The sequence below is a fragment of the Anomalospiza imberbis genome, chromosome 2 (genome assembly GCF_031753505.1).
Source record: "Anomalospiza imberbis isolate Cuckoo-Finch-1a 21T00152 chromosome 2, ASM3175350v1, whole genome shotgun sequence".
Classification (NCBI taxonomy): domain Eukaryota; kingdom Metazoa; phylum Chordata; class Aves; order Passeriformes; family Viduidae; genus Anomalospiza; species Anomalospiza imberbis.
Genome location: NC_089682.1, coordinates 7,710,640 through 7,731,313, shown reverse-complemented (window position 1 = coordinate 7,731,313; position 20,674 = coordinate 7,710,640). Strand labels below are relative to the sequence as shown.

General features: G+C 37.4%; 1 protein-coding gene across 11 annotated transcripts in view; it reads right to left on the bottom strand.

Annotated features, from left to right (window-relative positions):
• The window catches only part of CASK (calcium/calmodulin dependent serine protein kinase), a 186,304-nt gene that overhangs the window by 25,355 nt on the left and 140,275 nt on the right, over nucleotides 1-20,674 (bottom strand). For all 11 annotated transcript variants that reach the window (XM_068179712.1, XM_068179717.1, XM_068179719.1 and 8 more), the window contains 6 exons: nucleotides 11,090-11,167; nucleotides 9,695-9,775; nucleotides 5,754-5,942; nucleotides 5,168-5,246; nucleotides 2,775-2,860; nucleotides 1,666-1,734 (listed from right to left, as the gene is read on the bottom strand). In XM_068179712.1, coding sequence (XP_068035813.1) covers nucleotides 1,666-1,734; nucleotides 2,775-2,860; nucleotides 5,168-5,246; nucleotides 5,754-5,942; nucleotides 9,695-9,775; nucleotides 11,090-11,167 — 582 coding nt within the window. The remainder of the gene's footprint in view (nucleotides 1-1,665; nucleotides 1,735-2,774; nucleotides 2,861-5,167; nucleotides 5,247-5,753; nucleotides 5,943-9,694; nucleotides 9,776-11,089; nucleotides 11,168-20,674) is intronic.

Here is a 20,674-nt window from a genome sequence, read left to right as displayed (position 1 = left end):
TTATCAATGATTAAGGATTTGATTCATTTTCTGAATCACCTTCCTGAAAAATTCTGTGAAAAAAATTCTCTGTGTACCAAAGGATTAGTGATGCTTTAAAAGGATGATTTAAGAACACTGGGGCTTTTGTGTACACCTGTAACTGATGAAAATCTAGCCAAAGCCTTAGAGTAGCTGAGCAGGTGGAAAGGACTCATCCATCTCTGACTTAATGAATGCTACATGCTACAAAATGGGATAATTAGACAGGATTTCTTTTTCTCTTTGATCACATATTTCTAGTTTAGCCACTTTTTTCCAAATGAATGTAAGAGTCTATTTTCCATTCTTCTGTCACATAAATAGTCATGAAAAGCCTAAGGACACAAAGCTAAAGAAAAGAGTTACCTGCTAGTACTAAAATGACAACTAATAGCATTAAATTAAAGCTGTATACTGAGATTTTCCAAATAATCATCTTCTCAGCAAGTCTGCAGTTTCATCAGTTTCTGTATTTCAGTATTGGGAAGTGAGGTATCTTTTATTATTACTCCTCTTTGCAGCACAGAAGTCAATACATGAATTTGTCAGCACGCTGCAATTTTTTTAACAGCCTCTGCCTTTCATGAAAGACTTTTGGTTTCATATTTATTTTAAGAAAATTGGCCTCATAGGTGAAAATCTGTCAAACCTTCTACCTCTAAAACCTTTTAGTTTTTGTTGAATTCTACTAGAAGTACCGAAGGCAACCAAAAAGCAGTAATTTTTTCCCTTGCAAAACAGATTGCTCTGACAACCACAATAGCAGTTTCTGTGTATTCTAGCATCTGCTGAGCCATAGGAACAATTAGGGTGAAATCACAGCTCTAATTAAGATAAGGTGCTTGACTTCAGCAGGGGTTGTGATTTCACTCGGGGAGCTCTAATTCGGGCGCTGTTTGCGCAGTTAAGCGTGTGGCTCGCAGAGATTGGCACCATCCACACGCTGCAAATGCCATCTGTATGCTCACACTGAACACGGGCTCGCAAGTAGCCATTTTAGACAATTTAATTCCCTTCAGTTGCAATCTGGAATGTAACTTTGTGAGCAGAAGGGAATTAAATGTTGCTGTGCAAAAGCTGTAATACCAAGTTTCTAGTTCAGCAACAACTCCAGATCTGTTTTTCTTCCATAGTGACAAAGACCATTTTTTCATGGAAACATAGTATTAAGCCACATGTAACTGTTACACACGACCATCACAAATTTACCTCAACAGGGCTATACAGAAACAGGTTTTCAATTAACCCTTAACAGCCCAAAGCAGCAATATAATGTTTAAAGCCTAAAAATGAGGAGGATTGTTCCTCAGCTTAGGAACTTTAATAGACTTACTGAAGTATGAGTTTAAATCGTCATACTTTAAAGGGGCTTCTTAAATGCATAAGTTAAGGATCCCCTTTCCTATTTTTTTTTCTGTAATAGGCTGTAAAGAGTTAGTTAAGGTGCTGATGAGATGAATATGAAGGCAGGGCTGAGTAGGTAGGTGAGACCTACTCGTGTTCCGTTATCTTTGTTGTAAAATTGGTGTGCGATCTAACAGGACAGGCAGAAACAATTTCCCAGAAAGCAGGAACATTCAGCCATCAGCAGGCAGTTAGTTACAGGACTGAGGAAGAAAGGGGATGGCTCATTAAATTCATTACCTCACAGGATGAAGATTGCGTGCGATAACTTGGCACAATCTTGAAGGTAATACTTCCACGCATTTCCCTCTGTGAAAAAAGAAGCACTTTGAGACTAACACTGAAGAGAAAATCTCCAAATTGTCAATGCTGGAAAGGAAAACATCATAGTCCAAGTATGAAAAGCTAAAATGCTATGGATAGGTTGTCATATCACCTATGAACAAACATTCAAATTGTCCTCATTAATCTAAAGGATGAAGATGCATTACCTGTTTGTTCACCTGACCAGGTTTTGATTGCCTAGAATCCAGAACTGTATTTTTATGTGAGAGATTCAGAGATGTGTAAGTTTCTCCCATGTCAACCTTTTCTTTGCAGCTATAATTCTTTTCATCTACAGTCTTTTCTACCCAAGTGGCATTTTCTTCCCTTTCATCATACATGTTAAATAGCAAAACTGTATTCAGTTTCTGGAAAGCTGCATTTTACTGTCCTGAAGGTAGGAATTTCAAAAACAGCCTTTCATTAAAACAGGACATGGGGTCTGCCACTTTGCATTTACTATTGTGTAAGAACATTTATAACAAGTAGTAACTCCAGAATAGCAGCAGATTGTGACAACATATTTTCTTAAAAGGCAATCTGAATACTCGTTAATACCACGTGGCTGACAACTGCAGGACTCGATCTGGGCAGAAATGTGAGCAGATCACTTCAAGAGATCTCAGAGTTTCTCCCCTTTCTCTCTTTGGCTGGCTTACTGTGACCTCAAAAAAATTCTATTTCCCTTGAAGCTTGCCTAGGATTAGTGATACCATCCAAGATGTCAAGGTTAGTGTTGCACGCAGAAAAATTAACAAGTGTTATGGAAATATCAAACAGACTCTACTAGCAAGGTCAAAGGTGGAGTTTTCCTGGAAAAAGACAGACTAAGTAGTGTTTTTTAAATTTGTAACTTCAGTAACTGTGAGCCCAACTGTTATATACTGAAAGAACTTTTTGTTGCATAGACAGGTAGTCTATCAAGAACACAAAAAAAGGGGAAGTTGGAACACAATTACACAAAAGTTTTGACTAATAAGACAGGCACTTTTATAGAAGATATGAAGAAGATTTCAGGCACTTACAAGCATTTTTTGTAGTTGTTCTACAGTTTGATTTGCCACACTGATTCCGTTTATTTCTCTGATTTCATCCCCTACATGTAGCGTACCTGCAGAGTGAACAAACACACAATCACCTCAGGACACATTTTACAAATTGAAATAATCACAACACAGCACTAATATTCATACAAAAGCATAAACAAAAAACAACATTAAAATATTTTTTTGCTAGATTCAGAAAAGGACTTTGTATGAGTTACAAATCTGTCTTACAGAGTGCACTGAATACACAGCAAGAGATGCCCAGGCAGCTTCTCAGTAAACAGAAAAAATATGTTTTATTGCTAAACAATAATATTGAATCAAAACCACCATATGGCCTGGAATAGTATAAAGATTCTCTGATACTATTCAAGACATATAGTGATGGAATTCTATATTAGACTGAGAATCAGATTCAGTTACATCCCTTTATCAAATAAAATCCCCTTTTCTGCATCATTTCCCATTTCTGTCACTCTGACAGAAGTGAATATTGTTATGATCATGACTGTAAGGAGAAGTATACATAAAAACTGGGAATAAAGAATGGACATTCGGCAGACTTGTCAACAACAAACAGACAATTTTTAATAACTGACACTGGTGCTTCATTTTTACTGAATTCTCTGGAAGGTGCAAGTAGATGGAATCTTTAAAAGCCTTTCTTCCCATTTAAACTCTGCCACCTTTGGAATAAGAACAATTTCAATCACCAGGACTAGACAGAGCTGGCCTAGAGACAGGAGACAGCTTCACAGCAGCTGCAATTTTGTGACTGGGAACTGCAGAGTTTGTGTTTAATATTGCTGGACCTGAAATTATACCTCACAGCAGATTTATTATCCAGACACTGCTGATATTGCCTGGCAGTTTTCCATACAGCAAAAAGAGACAGCAGAGAAAAATGACCTAACACTCCCCAAAACCAATTCAAGGCACAGGCCCTATTAATAGGATTCAAAGATGGTGCTTGAGATCACTGTCAAATGACACTTGTGTTGTTCTATTCAGTAAAAATATCCTAAATACAGGTATGCTGAATGAAGCAGTGAAGCTAAGAAGTATCTAGAGCACTAAGAGAATTAGAAGCATTAAAAAAATAGATGACCATACTACAGAACCACTGAAGTAAAGCTCATTTTCAAGTGCAGAAGCACTACCTTAGCTAGATGAAGCACACAGAGAATAAGTTAAATTTCCCAAATCTTTAGATATAAAAGCTATTGTATAATTAAAAAGAAGAGTTGTAATGGGCACAGTTGGCTGTGTTACCCAGTTTTAGCAAGGTTTTAAAAGTTTTATTAGCCCCATTATGGAACACAGTCATGTGAAGCAAGACTGTGCAGAGCATCAGCATTACCTAAGCACAGTTGGAAGAAAACCTTGCTCCTGTGAATCTTAGAGCAATCTCCTTTAAAAACTCACTTTCAGAAGCCAAATAAATTTCAGTTCAGAAGGTCCACAGAATTCTCTTTGAATTGCATCTTTGCTTGTATTAAAACTTTTGTCTTTCCTGCTTCCTGACAGATTTTACCATATCAGTCAGACAAAGTGAATATATGTTTTGTCTTCCCAATTACCTGTTCCTAGCTTCCTTTAAAATAGAACACAAGGCTAGAGAGAACTCTGGTTGGAAAAATTAAGAAAATTTTTGTTTTCATCACAATAAAAAGACGACAGTCTGAAAAAATTAAAGTAACCCTTTAATGGCTGCAATCCAAACTTGCAGCCAACAACCTAGTAGGGAAGTTTTTTTGTTTAAAGCAAGACAAAACCCAGCTTCTCCGGGACATCTGATCTGAGCACAAAATGACAAAAAGGAGAAGACTGGGCATGAGGAAAAAAAGCACATTTTCAGGATTTGTTATGTTTGTGAAAACTGAAAATAAAGATTTAGAATCTAGGCACAAATAATATTTTTATTTCAAACCCCATTTTTGTGATTCTCAACACCAAAAATATAAAGATCCTCACGAATTGTGTGGACAAAGCTCTTTCATTTTTGCAAGGGGAAGTACCACTACTTGTGTAAGGATTTTTTTAAACAGAGGATTAAATAGGTACAGCTCCAGAAAATATTGGTGTTTCCATCTCTTGATGAGCTACACTCACTAGTAAGACAGTAATTATTCTAATGAAGACAGTAATTATGCTAATGAAGAACTAAATGAAACACAGTGGGCCCTCACCTCAAAACTGGCAGAGATCTGCAACTGGAAGGTAACTAAAACAGCTAGCAGGAGTCCATACAGGCACAGAGGGACACTGCTATGGAATAGCAGCAGTCACAATCAGGAGAATGTGCACAATTTGTACAAAAGCATCTAAAATAACTGTGTTTGAGGACAAAACTCTTCATGAGATGTGATTACCTTGCCGGTGAATCATTCCTCCGTGCATAATTCTTGCCACAATGCAGTGGTTCAGCTCATTCATTTTTAAAGTGATTCCCTGGAAAAAAAAGAAACGTTTATACTTTTAAAATAAAATATTAAGCACTGTGATTCTTGAGTGGTTAAGAACAGTCATATTTTCTGAAAGCTTGAAGGCAGGGTATAAATTTCAAGATTAAAATAAAATCCTTGCCACTCACTTCAAGATGAGCAATAAAACCAGATACTATTTATAAGTGAGGATGCAATACTTCAACATATGACTATACAAGGATCTGGTTTGTTAAAAATGTGATTTTATACTGTAGTACAAAGGCTCCAGTTGCGTTTAAGGACTAATTTGCTGTAACTACTACAAGATTGCTTTTAAACAAACCCAGCCCTAGTGGCACAGCAGCAGTGTGAGTGTACACAAAGCATTTCAAGGAGGACAAATATCTACAGCGGCTGCTGAACTATTCCAGTTAATAGACAACCGCACTTTGAAGCGAGGAAACTGGCACAAAAATCATTACAACACTGGTCTTTACCAGCACAGAGGGAAATAGTGAGCTTCCCTCCATACCATAGGCTCATCTGTGTTCTTCTGGAACTGCACCAGCCGGACCCGCGTTACGTTCTCCATGTCCATGTCGCCGTTGGCGCTCTCCGGGGAATCCCCGTTCAGGTAGGGAGAGGTGGGAGGAGGGGTGACCCTCAGCGCTTCGTCACTGTAAACTTCATGTGCCACTACATCATGAGTTTGAAGTAAGGCCTGGAGGACAGCACAGCAACAAAATGTCACATTTCCATCATCTCCCATGTCCCTTGCTCGTTCCTTGTAAGGGTTTTCTCTGAAGCTTTTCAAGGAAATCCAAGTTATTTGTGCCCCATTTCCCACTGAAGAACTTTTCCCTTAAAGGAGACCAAGATAAACTTTCAGACTGCAAACACCTACACACCCTGAGACTCTAAAACCTGCACGAGTTAATGTGATTTTTAGTGCAGGCACTTCAATGAGAATGATGCTGCCTCCCTCCCCCTCATCCTCTCGACACCTGCAGGGTGTCAGAGTGAATCCATCTTCATGTGCATAGACAGAGAATCAGGAATCTACCTTTCTGTGCAAACTATTCTATAATAATTACTATAGTAAAATGGAAAGCTACTCAGATCCCACGGTATCTCACTCTAATAAAGGCAGACTGTGGATCAATAGCAGCTCAAAGAAGAAAATACAGGTTTTTTGTTGTTTACTATTATAATTGCTTCCATACTCTCCCCCTCCCCTAGAACTTGGTCCCAGCACCACCACCCTGAGTTCAAAATGCTTGACAAAAATTAAGAGTGCAAACCAGCAAACTGCTAAAATACTGCTTCATTAGCTTTCATTAGCTACCTCAGTAGCACTTCTAAATTGTACCGTGTTATAAAAGATAATTTCTTGAACATTTTCTGTTCTCATTTCTCTAATCAATTTGAAACTATATTTGGGAAGTCAGCACTATAATGATGGAATAAATTCCCTAAACTAACGATGCTTTGCCCATATTCCTTCCCATTTTCCCAGTGTTTCAAGCCCACTTACATATACACTGTTTTTAGTTAAATACTAACCTGTATCTGCATTTCCTCTTTTTCATCTTAATTTGTCAACCACTAAGCTCAAACTTGCAACAATTCCTCTGCATTAGTCTGCTCTACTGAAGCAACATTTTATATTAGAGATCTGGACCACATAAGTAAGTTAAACCACTTAAAAATATTTAATTAAAATTTGATTTGTGTGTCCATTTATGTGTGGGTACTCCAATGTAGGTTAATGGTTGGACACAATGACCTTGGGGCTGCTTCTGTGCCCCTGCCTGTATCTGTTACACTTTCCATGCTTCAATATTATATTTCTTATGCAATCCAGGTCCTTACATTTTTATCACATCAAATATTTGCTCCAATTTATATTATTTTTAGCCATAATATTCACCTTGTAGGTGGTTAAAAGATGGTACTTCCAGCATTTTTAATGGTCCGTAATTATACTAAATGACTTCTGAATATGTTCACAAAAATGAACACTATTTCAGAAATACATTAAAGTACAGCAAGCTCAATTTACTATTGAAAACATTTATTAAAAAGATTCCTGTTGGACCTTACTTAAAGATGCCTCTTTTCAGGCATTTCTGCTAATTTTGATGATGTGTTTTTTTCCTGTTTTCCTTTGCAGAACATGATAATCCTGTTAAAAATGACTTTGATGAGAACAACTGTTTTCTACTGTACTGCAGGATCACTGCAGAGAACAGCACAGGAAGGCATATGATGATGCATAAAACTTCAGTATGTCATTAAGCAAAAGTCTCCTAGCAAATATTTCAATTGTTACAACATACTAAACTTATATAATAGAATCTTTAACACATGAAACTGACATATTTGAAAAACTACTGAAAGCCAGGTAATGGAATAAAAGCTCTTTGAAATGTGTACATACATAACAAATGAGATACTTGACAATGCTTTTAGAATTCTTAAATTAATTATCTACTGAAAGACCTTCATGCAAAATTTACATACATTTCTTTAAATTAAAATGTTAAACATGCACAGAATAAATTGATAATTTCTTTCTGTAGCCATAAGGCACAGAAATTAGAGGGCAAAAGAAAATTAGAACAACAGAACACCTTGAAGATCTGTTACAGACATGTTTTAGTGGCTTTGGTTCTGTGGCTTGCACACAGTTTAACCCACTAACACTGTAGTTAAGTAAATATGACAGATTATACTCTTTTTTTCTTCTGATTAGGGATACATATTAGATTTAAAAAAATACTAAAGTAGTCCATTATCATACAGGTGTTAATGCACACTCCTACTTATTACATCTAATTGATTACTGAATTAATGTGCATTAATAACCAGAATATTGCTCTGTACAACACCTGGCAAACACACAGAGTGTGGCTTAACAATATTGGTTTATACAATTATTCCTTTTCCTAATAGTTTCCCTTAAAATATAAAGGCTTTACTCTGAAGGGAAGTTTAGCAGAATTCAACAAATATAAGTTTATTAAAGTCTGCAACCCATAAAGGTGCACCTGGGAGCAGGAGTGGGAATGACGGAGAGGACAGAGTTGTCCCTTTGGCATCTGGAGACAGAGTTGTCCCTGTGGTATCTGCAGGTGTGGATCCACACCAACTCGTGCTGGTTTAGTTGCTGCTTTACATTCCTCCCTAACACAAACTGTTTCTGTTCCCCTGCTCATTCTGGCTCTGGCAGCATCCCTGTTACCCTAAATTCTTTTTGCTAAATGGTTAGTTGGGGATTTTTTCTTTGAGCAATTTTCTACTAGTTCAGCCCAGGGCAACATTACAGTCCAGCTCTAGATGAATGCTAGAACTACAAGGGAGAGGATGAAAGATGGGGAAAAGGGATAATGGGACTTCAGCAACTGGCAATTTAGCCTGGGATATCACAGATTCACTTGCTGAAATTACCTCTCATCAAAAGTACTTGTTATGGAATTGCAGCTTATTCCTTATGAAAAAATACTTTTCATAGATTTGCAGCAGAAGAATTGTGACAAATGGTTTTAAATTTATGAGTGTATCAGGGAATAGAGTTACCTAAAAAAGTGGATTTTCAACTCCATTTTCCTGTCACTTGATTTGATACACAAAATTTCTATATACCACAATCACTGTTATTGATGCCTACTCGGAAAATAATTTATACTTTAAAAATGCTCTTTCTCAACAATGCTTCATGTTTTAGCAATACTGTGGGGTAATTACAAACACAAAAAAGTAAATAAAATGAGCCTGTCAGATTCCAAATGAAGCTGAGTAGAGAAAGTCAAATTCTTGATTTTAAAGCTGACAATAGTGTATAGCAGATTTAAGCAAACATGTTTACTTCTCAATTTGTGAACTTCACCTACAGCATAAACAAAAGAAATCCTTCAAATTAGTAGACTACAGCAACTTGAACCAAGTTACAAAGCAGTAACATCCCTGAATTTAGGACAATTATTGCCCTTAAATCAAAATCAGATTTGGGAAACAGACACAGTAAGTGTTGATATGTAACACGAACTCAACAGACTGTACAAACTACTGATTTGTTGTAAAATAATATTAAACACTTATTTTGCAATGAATTCACACACCTTTATCCTAAGAAGACCTTTGGAAAAAGAAAAAGGAGGACCCCAGCTCTATTTATGGACATCCAAAAGGATTCATTCTTCTTTCCATGTGCAACACAGACCTCCAAAAACACAGTGAAACTGCTCCATAATTACACTACTCCAAACTGCTGACAGTTTTCAGCACAGTAATGAGGACCAATACTAATTCTTTTGCCAGAGCAGCAGGTTAGAAATACTTATTTACAGGTGTATTGGATGCAGTTCCATCCCTTGCAGATTTTAAGAATTTACTGAAGTTTTCTAACACAAAGAATATATATTAAAAAAATAATAATTTAAAAAAACCCAAACAAGAGTAGAATCTGCTTACCATGAAATGAGGTTGTGTTAAAATACGCTTTAGCTCCTTTGCATCATTGTTCTCTGGGTAACATGAAATTTCTTCCAATACCTAGAAAACAAGCAGGAGAAATGTCCCTTATTAACTTTCTTTTAAAGCTACTGAAGAAACTAAACCCTTCACTGCTCAGTCAGAATATCCCCAAATGATTATACACACCTCCTGACACAGGAGAGGTTTTAAAAGAATGTGCCCCAACCCAGCTGCCCCAAGAGAATAAAATACCTTGTTCCAATGCTCTCTCTGGAAGAGATTAAAGCAGAAATTTGAAGGAATTTTTGTTTTTTCAACTGACAGCATTCCTCCAACAGCTAAATACATGGGGACAGGAATGGAGTGCTAAGAGGTGACATGCAAGACCTCCACCAGTGCTGCTTTCATACATGGCCTCAATTTAGTAAAACAATTGGTGCAAAAGCAGAATTAAAAACACTCATAAAATCTATTGTTAAGGACACCAAATCTAGCTGGGCCATCCGCTACCCCACCTTCAAGCTCCAGATTTTATAAAATCTGAGCCACTTTATCACTGGGGAAGGAGGAGTAAAGAAGCTTTAACTCATTTGCCTGCAACCTGATTCTTACACCTTAGTTTTCACATGCAGCTAGCTGGACAAGGAAAGCAGAGTATTTTGCTTCAGGAAGCACCCCCCAGGATTAACTGACAGCAAATTTTGCAGATTAGGACTTGAGGGCATGCATCAGTGTGACTTCAGCTATTACACAGAGTTTTAAAGTCTTCCTCTTTTAATAGCACAATAAACAGTTTTCCTATGATGTAACCCCTAAAAACTGCACAAATTTTTACTGATAATACATAATACAATATGTGTTTGTATTTTTTACTACTTGCCATAAATAAGCAAATAACATACTATTTGCAAGGTAAAAGGATTAAGAACATCTGTGTCTATCTTTGGTCTTAGTGGGCCACCTTCATTGCATTTCCAAGTCTGCTCTTCTTAGATCTATCTATGACAAACTTGCTTTTTTTTCAATTTAAAAAGCTGACACTTAAAAATATTTCTTTTGGTGACTAAATTTTATAAACAAGAGATTTCTGGTGCAGATAAATAACCTGAACAGGAAACATACTGCAATTACCCAGCAGGAGTGTTCTTTTAACACCACTATTGTTGAAGAAAAGGTTAAATGATTAAACTGAGTAATACTAATAATCATTACACAGATAATGGAATTCTGCAAGTTTATGCAACTTGTTACATAACATGGGTAAGCAATGGTAATATTCCAGAAATAATTCAGATAATGAGCCAGAATACACATCTTAATGAAGAAAAGTAAGTTATAGCTTAAATACAATCAACCTTTCAAAGTAAAACACCCATACTTTGAAGGCATTACCTCTTTGGCTCTCTGTACAGCATCACTTGGAGGATTCCTGATTTGTGGTGAAGATTTTGTGTTTATTTTGTCATAAAGCTGAAATAACAAGAAAACAAACTACTGAAATCATATGCTACTTCATATAAATTAACGAGTGTTTACAACAGCCTGCTTATGTTACCAGGATTGGGATGACTGCTAAACTGCAAAACCCACAGATCTTCTGTATACAAAATCTAGCAGCCTAGGGTTTTGGCTTTTCATTTTTAAACATTTCCTGATTTGAACGATGCCATAGATTTAGAGTTCATAGGATGACATGGGAAAGTTCAAGAGGTTAAGGGCTTCTGCAAACCTCCCATGCTTTTGCCACAGATTTCCAGACACTATATTCTTCTACTAGAAGTGAGCCTGTGAATCTTGAATAAATGCTATAAACCAAACATTCTGCTACAAAATCAAGTCAACCTGCATATCTCACTTTTCTCAAGAAATCAAGCCATCAAACATCTGATGTAATTTAAATAAACCTTGGAATATGGGAAAATACTCTTGAAGACAGAACATTACAAAAGCCAAATACTCTGAGAACAGAAAAACAAACCTTCCAAGAATGAGTACTCATAAAAAAGGGCAACCTTATTTTTCTAGGATTTTCTGTTAGACAGAAGAATGTCATTGTATTTAAACAGGCTACTGCAAAACTTCCATGTTAATTATTATTTTAAAAAATCCTTTTAAAAAACATTCAACTATGCAAAGCACAACAGAAGAAAGATCCTTCTTCAGGTTTCAAATTAGAGATAAAACATTACAGACTCTTTTTTATACAAACCTAACATACTGTTCCTGTTTTAAAGGAAAAAATGTATACTTAAGAATAAAGAGGTACTGTAATAAGCAGTACTTTCAAATAAAGCCTTTCGGCTTACATTTCAAGTGATATAAAGATGGTCATGCCTGTAATTACTTTCTAATTATGTTAGACTATTTCTTTGATATATAAAACAGAAAAAAGCACAAATAAAAATTTTAAGGAATTAGAGACATTTTTATCACACTATGGGTGGTGAAACACTGCAACAAGTTGCCCAGGGAAGTTGAGGAATTTCTCAACTTTGGAAACACTCAAAATTTAACTGAAATTCAAAATACTGGATATAAAAAAGCATTCAAAATGCAAGAGTGACTCTAAAACCTTCAGCAAATCCTAACACTGCCAAGGACGAGGTGATAAGAAAGCACCATTTAGGCTGCTCAGCAAAAAGTGCTCAGGAGCTTCCTCTGGAAGTTCACAGCTCCAGCGTCTGGCTTAGAATGGCCTTGGATGTTTGAAAAAGGGAATCCTGCAAGGACACAGAACTGCCCTCTTCTCTTTCTCACACAACGAGAAATACCACTCAGTTTTAGATGCATAAACTGCCACAAATGCAATCCAACATCACCATCACTTTCCTGGGTTAACAATTTAACAAGTATGTTGAACATTTCAAGCCCATACACAAATAAGCACAAAAGCAGTAAACAGTGTCACTTCCAAAAAACATTCCCTGCAGGACAGTTACACCACTCTCTTGGGGAAAGAAAAGTAGAGAAGTCAAGCTAAATCAGTTTCTTCCAATGCAACAACTTCAGCTTGTGCTGCCAAAACCACTAAACTCCACAGTTTAAGCAGCCTTGAAAGCTTTGAGATAAAAGCTTTCTGCTGGCTTGTAGTTCAGGAGATATTTTATTTGTGCATGGAATTATTTGTTTTACCTTTTCTTAAATAAATTAACAAAATCTACCCAAACTCCAGCAGCTGTAAATTACAAAGTACCACCATTCTATGCCCGTTAAGAAACTGCACTGAGCACTGTGTACTGACCAAAGCACAGCAGAAAATGCACAATACCCACCATGAGTGTTACCGGATGTCTTTTTCCTTCTTAAGAGTAATGAAATTACAGAAAAGTTACCTTGAAAATATTTTTATTAGTTATTTATAGCAATGGTTGAAGAGCTATGCTGCTGAATTTGCAGACTTCCCTCGTTCCTGTGACCCAAAACAACCAGCAGTTTACAGAAACAATTTTTTCCCCACGAACATGGGAGAGTTATCTTCTGAGATTAGGAAGGAGGCAAAAAGAAAACTAGGGAGCAGAGTTTCTCAAATAACGTTTAGAAAAAAAATCAAGGCAAAGTTCAGACTAAACAAGAATGCATTTATTTTTCCACAGCGCCTTCATGCTGAGGCACGGCACTTAAATTTCATCTTCTAGGATTTCTGCTTACTGAGGTTTGCTTTGAAGGAACCAAACTATTAGAAGGAATTCTGACAACACTTAAAAGAAAAACCTTCATATTTGCATCAGGGTTTAAGGATGATATATTACCCAAGGCAAGGGATCTAGCCATTGAGGAGCAGAACATGGCCTCACCCAGAGAAAGGATGTGGATTTGGTAGATTCACTAGCCCGAGGAGATCTCTTCATTTTGAAATGGCACACTCTAACTGAAGTTAGTTAGTGGAGTTTTTTTACAAGAGGCAAGAGAAGCAAAGCTTACAATGGACATTATTGCACCAGAATTGGTGAAGCAGTCCCACCTCCTTTGCAATCGTTGAAAAAAGACTGGTTTTGCAACACTTTTCAGTATTTTTGCATTGAAATACTAGGTGTAGCAAAAGCAATTTAGAATTAAGGAATTTAGAGCTTGCATAATTAATTAATGAAAGCATTTGAATGTAGAGGTTTCATTCAGACATTAAAAAGAATATATGCTCCCTCGGATGTAAGAATCTAACACACCTTTACATGACTGTTTTACAAAATGTATTAAGAAAACCTTGAATAAAACCTGTTTGCACACATCACAGATTAAAGTGAACATTAATTACACTTACAGCCAGCCTCTGTGTGCTCCCTGTGGTAGAGAACACATTACTTTGTGCAGTTAGCTACAGCATTTTAATCACAGAAACCCATCCTGTTCACAGGGCTCCTCTCAGCAGCCCTGCAAACCTACGTCCTACAGGGACCATACCAAAGGTGATTTCTTGTGGAGCAGAATGAACTGGCTCATTCTTCACTGTCCTCTGCAGAAAGCTTTTCTATGCAATATCAACAGCCTCACAGCAGGACAAAATGTATGCCCTAATCGTGACTTTCTTTTTGCTGGGAGTCTCTATTTTCCAGCAAATAACTCCTCCCCCTCAGCCCAGGAACCCAACCTCCACCAATTTCAGTCAGCAATAAGCATAATCATATCAATTAAAAGTTTATAATAATTTAAAAAAGTAAAATGCCACAGCATATGTAACTTTCAGCATTTCCAGACTTTTAAATACTTTGTATGTCAGTCTCACTCCTCAGCATCAGTTATTCTGCATTTCCTAGAAAGTAAATTGAAACTGAGAGCTTGCTCTTGACAAGATTAACACACTCAACAGATGTATTAACAGAACTTGATATAACAAACATACATTGACATTATAGCTAATAAGCAGAATAGTACTGCTTATCAAAACCACAAGTTTTGATTTAAATTTTGCATGCTAGAACACAAAAGCTATGAAGAGAATACCCAAAAGTTGAGTTGCTATCAGTTGACAGCTTTTGCAGTGTTAAGACTTTTTGTCTTCTGCCTGTCTCGTCTCTTCTGATATTTAAAGCAGACAGCCCAAAGCCTAATCCAAAATCAGGCAGTCGAGACAAAACAACAAACTCTTCTCTTCTGACTAGTTTTTCAGCTGTGCAGAAATTCCTTTTTAACCATTTCCTGTAAGAGGAGTCAGAATACTGTCCCAATGCAACCCCCATTCAATATCACACTGAAAAATTTTGGTATGTCACAAGTAGTAGAAATGCAGCCTCACCACCTGGTCTGATCTTGAATGTAATAAAGATCAGATCACACAGTGAAATCAGTAAATATTTTATCTACCCAAACCTCAAAGTTTCTGTGAGGCAAATGAGAAACTTCTTAAAACAAGAGCTACTGAACTGCTAGAGCACAAAGCCCCCTGCTCGTTCAATACAAATACACATTTTGTGGGGATCCAGCTGCAATTCAGACCAGATACTTGGCTGCCAACCTCAAACATTAAACTCCCACATTAAAACATCTAAAAATAATCATTACAGTATGTTCTTATATATTTGACTTTCTGAACAGTTTGACCACAGCAACACAGTGATATTAGAGAGCTGTTTTTCACCACTTTAAGGTTTTTGGACCATCCAAAAAATTCTCATCTGGAGGTGCTGCCCCTTACACAGCAGCATATACTAACAAAGAGGGTTTTTGCTTTGTTACCTCTCACAGCTCCCTATCCTGGTTCTCCATCCACCCCAGAGATTTTATGGGCTCAGAGACTGAAAGAAATTCATGACCCACTGAATAAGTAATACAAGTAGCAGCATCAAAGAATGGCTAAAATTAAAGGGCCAATTAGATAAATGCTAGATCACTTCATTCTTTCTTCTGCCAAGAAAGAAAGAATTCTGTTTCACATCTCCTTTTCCATGCAAAATATCATAATGTTCCCATGGGTGCCTCTTTTCCTGGGATTCTAAGCTCTCAAGGAAACACATCCCTGAAGCTAATAACTCTTACTGGAAAACACAGAATAGCAAGGTCACAGCAGAGGCCTTATCTTCAACTTTGTTTAAAGACAGTTTACTCTTTCAAACCCACTCTTCTCCACTGTTAAGGACTGTGCATGAAGTTCATTTTTACCATTTCAGCATCAGAGACCTAACATTTGCTTCCCAGCATAATTCTACAGAACATGTTACAGTTCCATCCTGTATCAAAGTCCAAAGCATCTTTCAGACTCTACTTTGTGCCTGCTAGAGCATTGTAGGCCACAGCCCTTCACAGCTTCAAATCCTTTTCTGTGATACACTCGCTGTGGAAGAGGAGCATAATCAACATCTGCATTCCAGTTCTGCACCCAGTGAAATGCTGAGCAATGCAAACAAAACTAACTCAACAAAAGGGTTCAGGAAGCAGCTAAAATCAAGATTCCCTGACAGAAGACAGTCTGAAGCAGAACATTAATTCTGTCTGAACAAACAAGTGTTCATTTCTGTCATGCCCCAAAACTGGCATCTGCCAACACTGCAGCTTGTTACTGGAAGCACTCAGACTTTCAGTAACCCTGCCAAGGGTTATGCAGATTTGAAATACTCAATTCCTCTGCATATTCACATTCAAGCAACACATGAATCATCTTTCCTGTAAAAAATGTTGCAGTAGCAATTTGACCCTGAATTTCAATTTTAAGTTTGATCATTCACATGACAGAACCAAAATACATACTCTTCAAATTTTTAGAGGAATTTTTATCTGCAGAAAGCAGGTCAACTGTACCTTGTTTTCAGAAGTCATCTATATTCCTACACACTCATTATGTGTCTTTTAGAACAGAGTTACACTTGGTGCTACCTGTGTCAGAAACAAACATAAAACCAGATTTTCTTACACTTTTACCTACTACACATAGGAGAAAATGATGCCAGCTAAATTCAGCCCTATGCAATTTCAGCTTTTACTCGAAACTGCCTTCTTTTTTTTTTTTTTTTTTTTTTTTGATCATTCCTCATCTGGGCTTCTTCACCTGCTTTTTCATAAACCAAAATGTAACTTTTTGGAGGTAAGAATAGAGGAGAGAAACTCAGCTGGGCAAAACCATTTTTCTCTGAGCATTAGTTCAGTTCCCACTGCGAGTGACTGGCAAACAAGTGTGCTGTAGAGAGCGAGAATGACAAACTTTACTGCACAAATCCTGAAATCCTGACACACCAGTGAAGCTAAATGCCATCTGGAGAATGTTTAATATGTATTAACAGGTCGTTAATGACCACATTTCAGAGGCACACAGAAGATAATATCTTTTTCTCAGGGGTCAGTGCCTTGCTATGGGAGAAGAAGGAGACACATGAACGAATCTACTTCAAGAACTGATAGAATAAAATTCCTGACCCTTCAGTGTGTTGTACGGACAACAAACTGCCTGTCAGACAGACAGAGTTGCCAGAACAGCATCTTAGTAAAACACAAATGATGTTTAATTTACAGAGGATGAACATAAATGACAGGTGAGAGATATGATCCCCTTTAGAAGGTAGAACCCTGAAATGATTTTAGGCTCCCTTGAGAAGGAAAACACATTCCCCAGCCACAGCCAAAGACTGTGCAAGTATTGGCTTTGTAGTGATCCAAAGGGTAAAAAGGATCCCAGAAAGAAATCCTGCTCACTGCCTTCACAGGGTCTGTCAGTGGCAATCTGGTGACACGAGAGCTGTAAGGAAAGCACACAGCTCTTCACCTGTGTCAGCAGCAGGGAGAGATGCCCTGTGGCATTAGACATTACCAGTCAATATTTTATCAAGGGTATCTTCCACTGACATATTTTGTATGCTTGGAGACATGAAGGGAACCAGAAGGTTCAGGTAAAGAACACCAAAAGGCTTTTCATCCTGTTATGTAGCTAAGTGTTGGCATATCTGTTGTATATCTTTTGATCAAAACCTTAAAAAGTGAAAATATATCCAAGTTTAAATTCTCTCAAAATGCAGTAGCAAAATTGCAGGCAGTCATGAACTGTGGGGAAATCATACAAAGTTCAGTCTGAAACAAAGACTACACAAATCTCTGCAGCTCCACACACTGATACAGTGAAAAACAGATTCAAGGACACATTTCTGCTTAGGTTAGTTCAGACCCCGCAGACATTCAGTAATATCTGACTTGCATATCCTATTTCTTTGCAAAGGTCAAAGTTTCCTACCTTCAGTGTACATGAGCTACAAACAAATTTTAGCTCTGCTGTGGACCATATTCCTTTTTAGCAGAGATTATCAAATGTGATGCACTTTGTAAAATCAAAGCCTTAACACTTCAGAGGCAAAAGAGCCAAGGAGACGATATTTGTACAAAATAAACTTCAGTGTGTGTGCATTTCTTCCCCCACAACTGACTTTTTGAATTGTGCCTCTGGATTTGCTTCACAGTTACAAAAATATATTTATTTATTTATTTCAAGTTGTCTCACAGAAATACTGATAATGAATGGTTATGCTACTCCTCAAAATCACAGCAGACATTATTTTCTTCTATTTAATTTCAGGTGTCCCTAAATGCCTCATTCATGCATGATGAACCCAGTCTCTGGTGTCTGACAGCATTTGATTTCCTTACAAAGTAGGACTCTAACCTAGTAATTTGCCTCCTGTTTTAAGGAAAACCCATATTAATACTCATCATAAAAATGTTATTGACTGCAGAAGCTGCAGTTCTGCACAAGTGACAGCAGATGTTGAAGACATGCCAGACAGTACACAGACATAACCAGACTTTTCTCTGTTCACACTGCAAATGTTTTAACATCTTTTGCAAAGATGAAATATGCCAAACTAGGATGACATAAAGGTACTGCTTTGCACGTGGCAGTACCAACAAAACCAGCACAGCAGTTGAAAAACCAATACAATAAAATTCAAAGGTCCCATTTAAAAAAAGCAAAACACTCTCACTCTGGAATGTACCAGCAGTAGTGCTGGGGAAAACTTGGGCTTAGAACAGTATTTCCGAAGGTACTCTAACATATTACTGACTTCAAGGACACAAGAATCCCATTATTTCAGTAACAAAGTCACTTTTTTTTTTCTTTTTTACTGCATTTGATATAATTGAAGCTGATCTTAAAACCAAGGCAAAGCAGTTTTTAGAGATGACACCATGCAGCTGATCAGATAAAAGTAAACTAAAAGACAATGCTGGAGGGAGTTTAGATACAGGCACTGGTAAAGGGTCTGGAACAGAAGTCTAAACAGGGGGAGAACTTGGGGTGTTTAGTCTGGAGAAAAGGAAGCTCAGAGGAGACCTTATCACTCTTTAAAACTCACTCAAAGGAGTAGCAAGCTGGGGGGTTGATCTCTCCCAAGTAACAAGAGATGGGTCAAGAGTAAATAGCCTTAAGTTGTGCTAGGGAAGGTTTTAGATTAGATATTAGGGAAATTTTTCACCAAAAGGGTTATCAAGCACTGGAACAGGCTGTCTGGTGAAGGGGTGCACTTGGCAGTGTTGGGTTTACAGCTGGACTTGATGACCTTAAAGATGTTTTCCAACCTCAATGATTCAACGAGCACCAGGAGAAACAACTCCCTCAACACAGAAGGGCTTTACAAAGAGTTTGTCCAATGGACAACACCTTGCTACACCCCACAGAATAAGCTTTGCTCCTGTCTTTCCCCCACCTTTCAATATGGACTAATAACCAAGAACAGGAACTAACAGAGTCGGGTTAGGCCTAAATGGGCTTCATTCCCAAACCTGTTGGCCAATGTACCTTGCCAGGGTTGGATCATCACCCTGAAGAGAAAATGCTAATGACCATGAACATCATTCCAGGGGGATACAGAACCCATAAAACCAGTTAAATCCACAATAACTAACAATAACACAGCTCCTCTCCTGCTTTGTGACGCAGAGCACACCTTGCACCAGGAGGTGCCAATGCTGGAATTCACAACTCTTTTTGCTTCTCCCTGTTCACATAAATTTTCTGCAAGGATATTCTGAGAATAAAAATACACTGCAATGAGATCACTAGCACCTAGAACAGTCAACACATCCCAGCCAACTACCTGAAGGACTGGAAGAAGGAGGCAGAGGACTGACTGAATTCAGAGACAGGAGCAGAGCTCACTGGGCTGTGTATACATTGCTTTGGGTTTTCTGAATGTGAACTAAATGCAGACTGAAATATCACTCCAAAGTTAAGCTCCCAGCACTAAGAAAGCTGAAGCATTATTCAATATTTGTGGCCCAGGTGCTGCATTTCTTTATTTTTGTCATTTCTCAGAGCAGATCCCAAGCTCCAGGAGAAATAATAAACCTAAGAACCTGAAGGTTTATAACGAAAAAAACCCAAACACAGCAGGTAGCCCTTACGGGTAAAAAGAAACTTGAACTACACACAATGCAAGAAGTGAAGAAAATGTAGAAAGTTAAATATGAAACTGATCCTCTTTATCCCAAGACAGTATCAGTGAAGCTAATTAAATGTTCCACAAGTGTCAGGAATACAGTGTTACTGTTCTTTGATGTATCAGGGCCCAGTAACTTAAAAACAGACTGAAATAATGGGAATTTTTAGTTCCACATATAAAAAGAAGTCATTGGATTTTGCAGTAAGAGATGTTGGAGCACTCAGACAGTGACACACCTTTTACATAGGGGAGATGACATCAGGCCAAGAAGAACGGGCTAAGTACTAAAATTCCCATTTAAAGTACAGTATCAAGCTGAATTTCACTTGAGGATTCACCACATCAGTATCAAGCTTATAAATACTCAAAATGACAGAATATTAGTTAAAAAGAAAACAGGTTAAACATAACAAAGTAACTCTCATAGTCTCATGAAAACTGAGCCAGAATTTTGCATTGTTGGAAAGTGGTGGATACACAAATTTCTCAAGAACTACTCTCAATTAATATAAAAGTAACTGTTGGCTCATATTTGTATTAGCCTTGGGTTTAAGAGACCCATTCACTTATCACTACTATATATTATAAAAATGTGGAACAACGCTTTCTGCTCTGAAGACTAAAT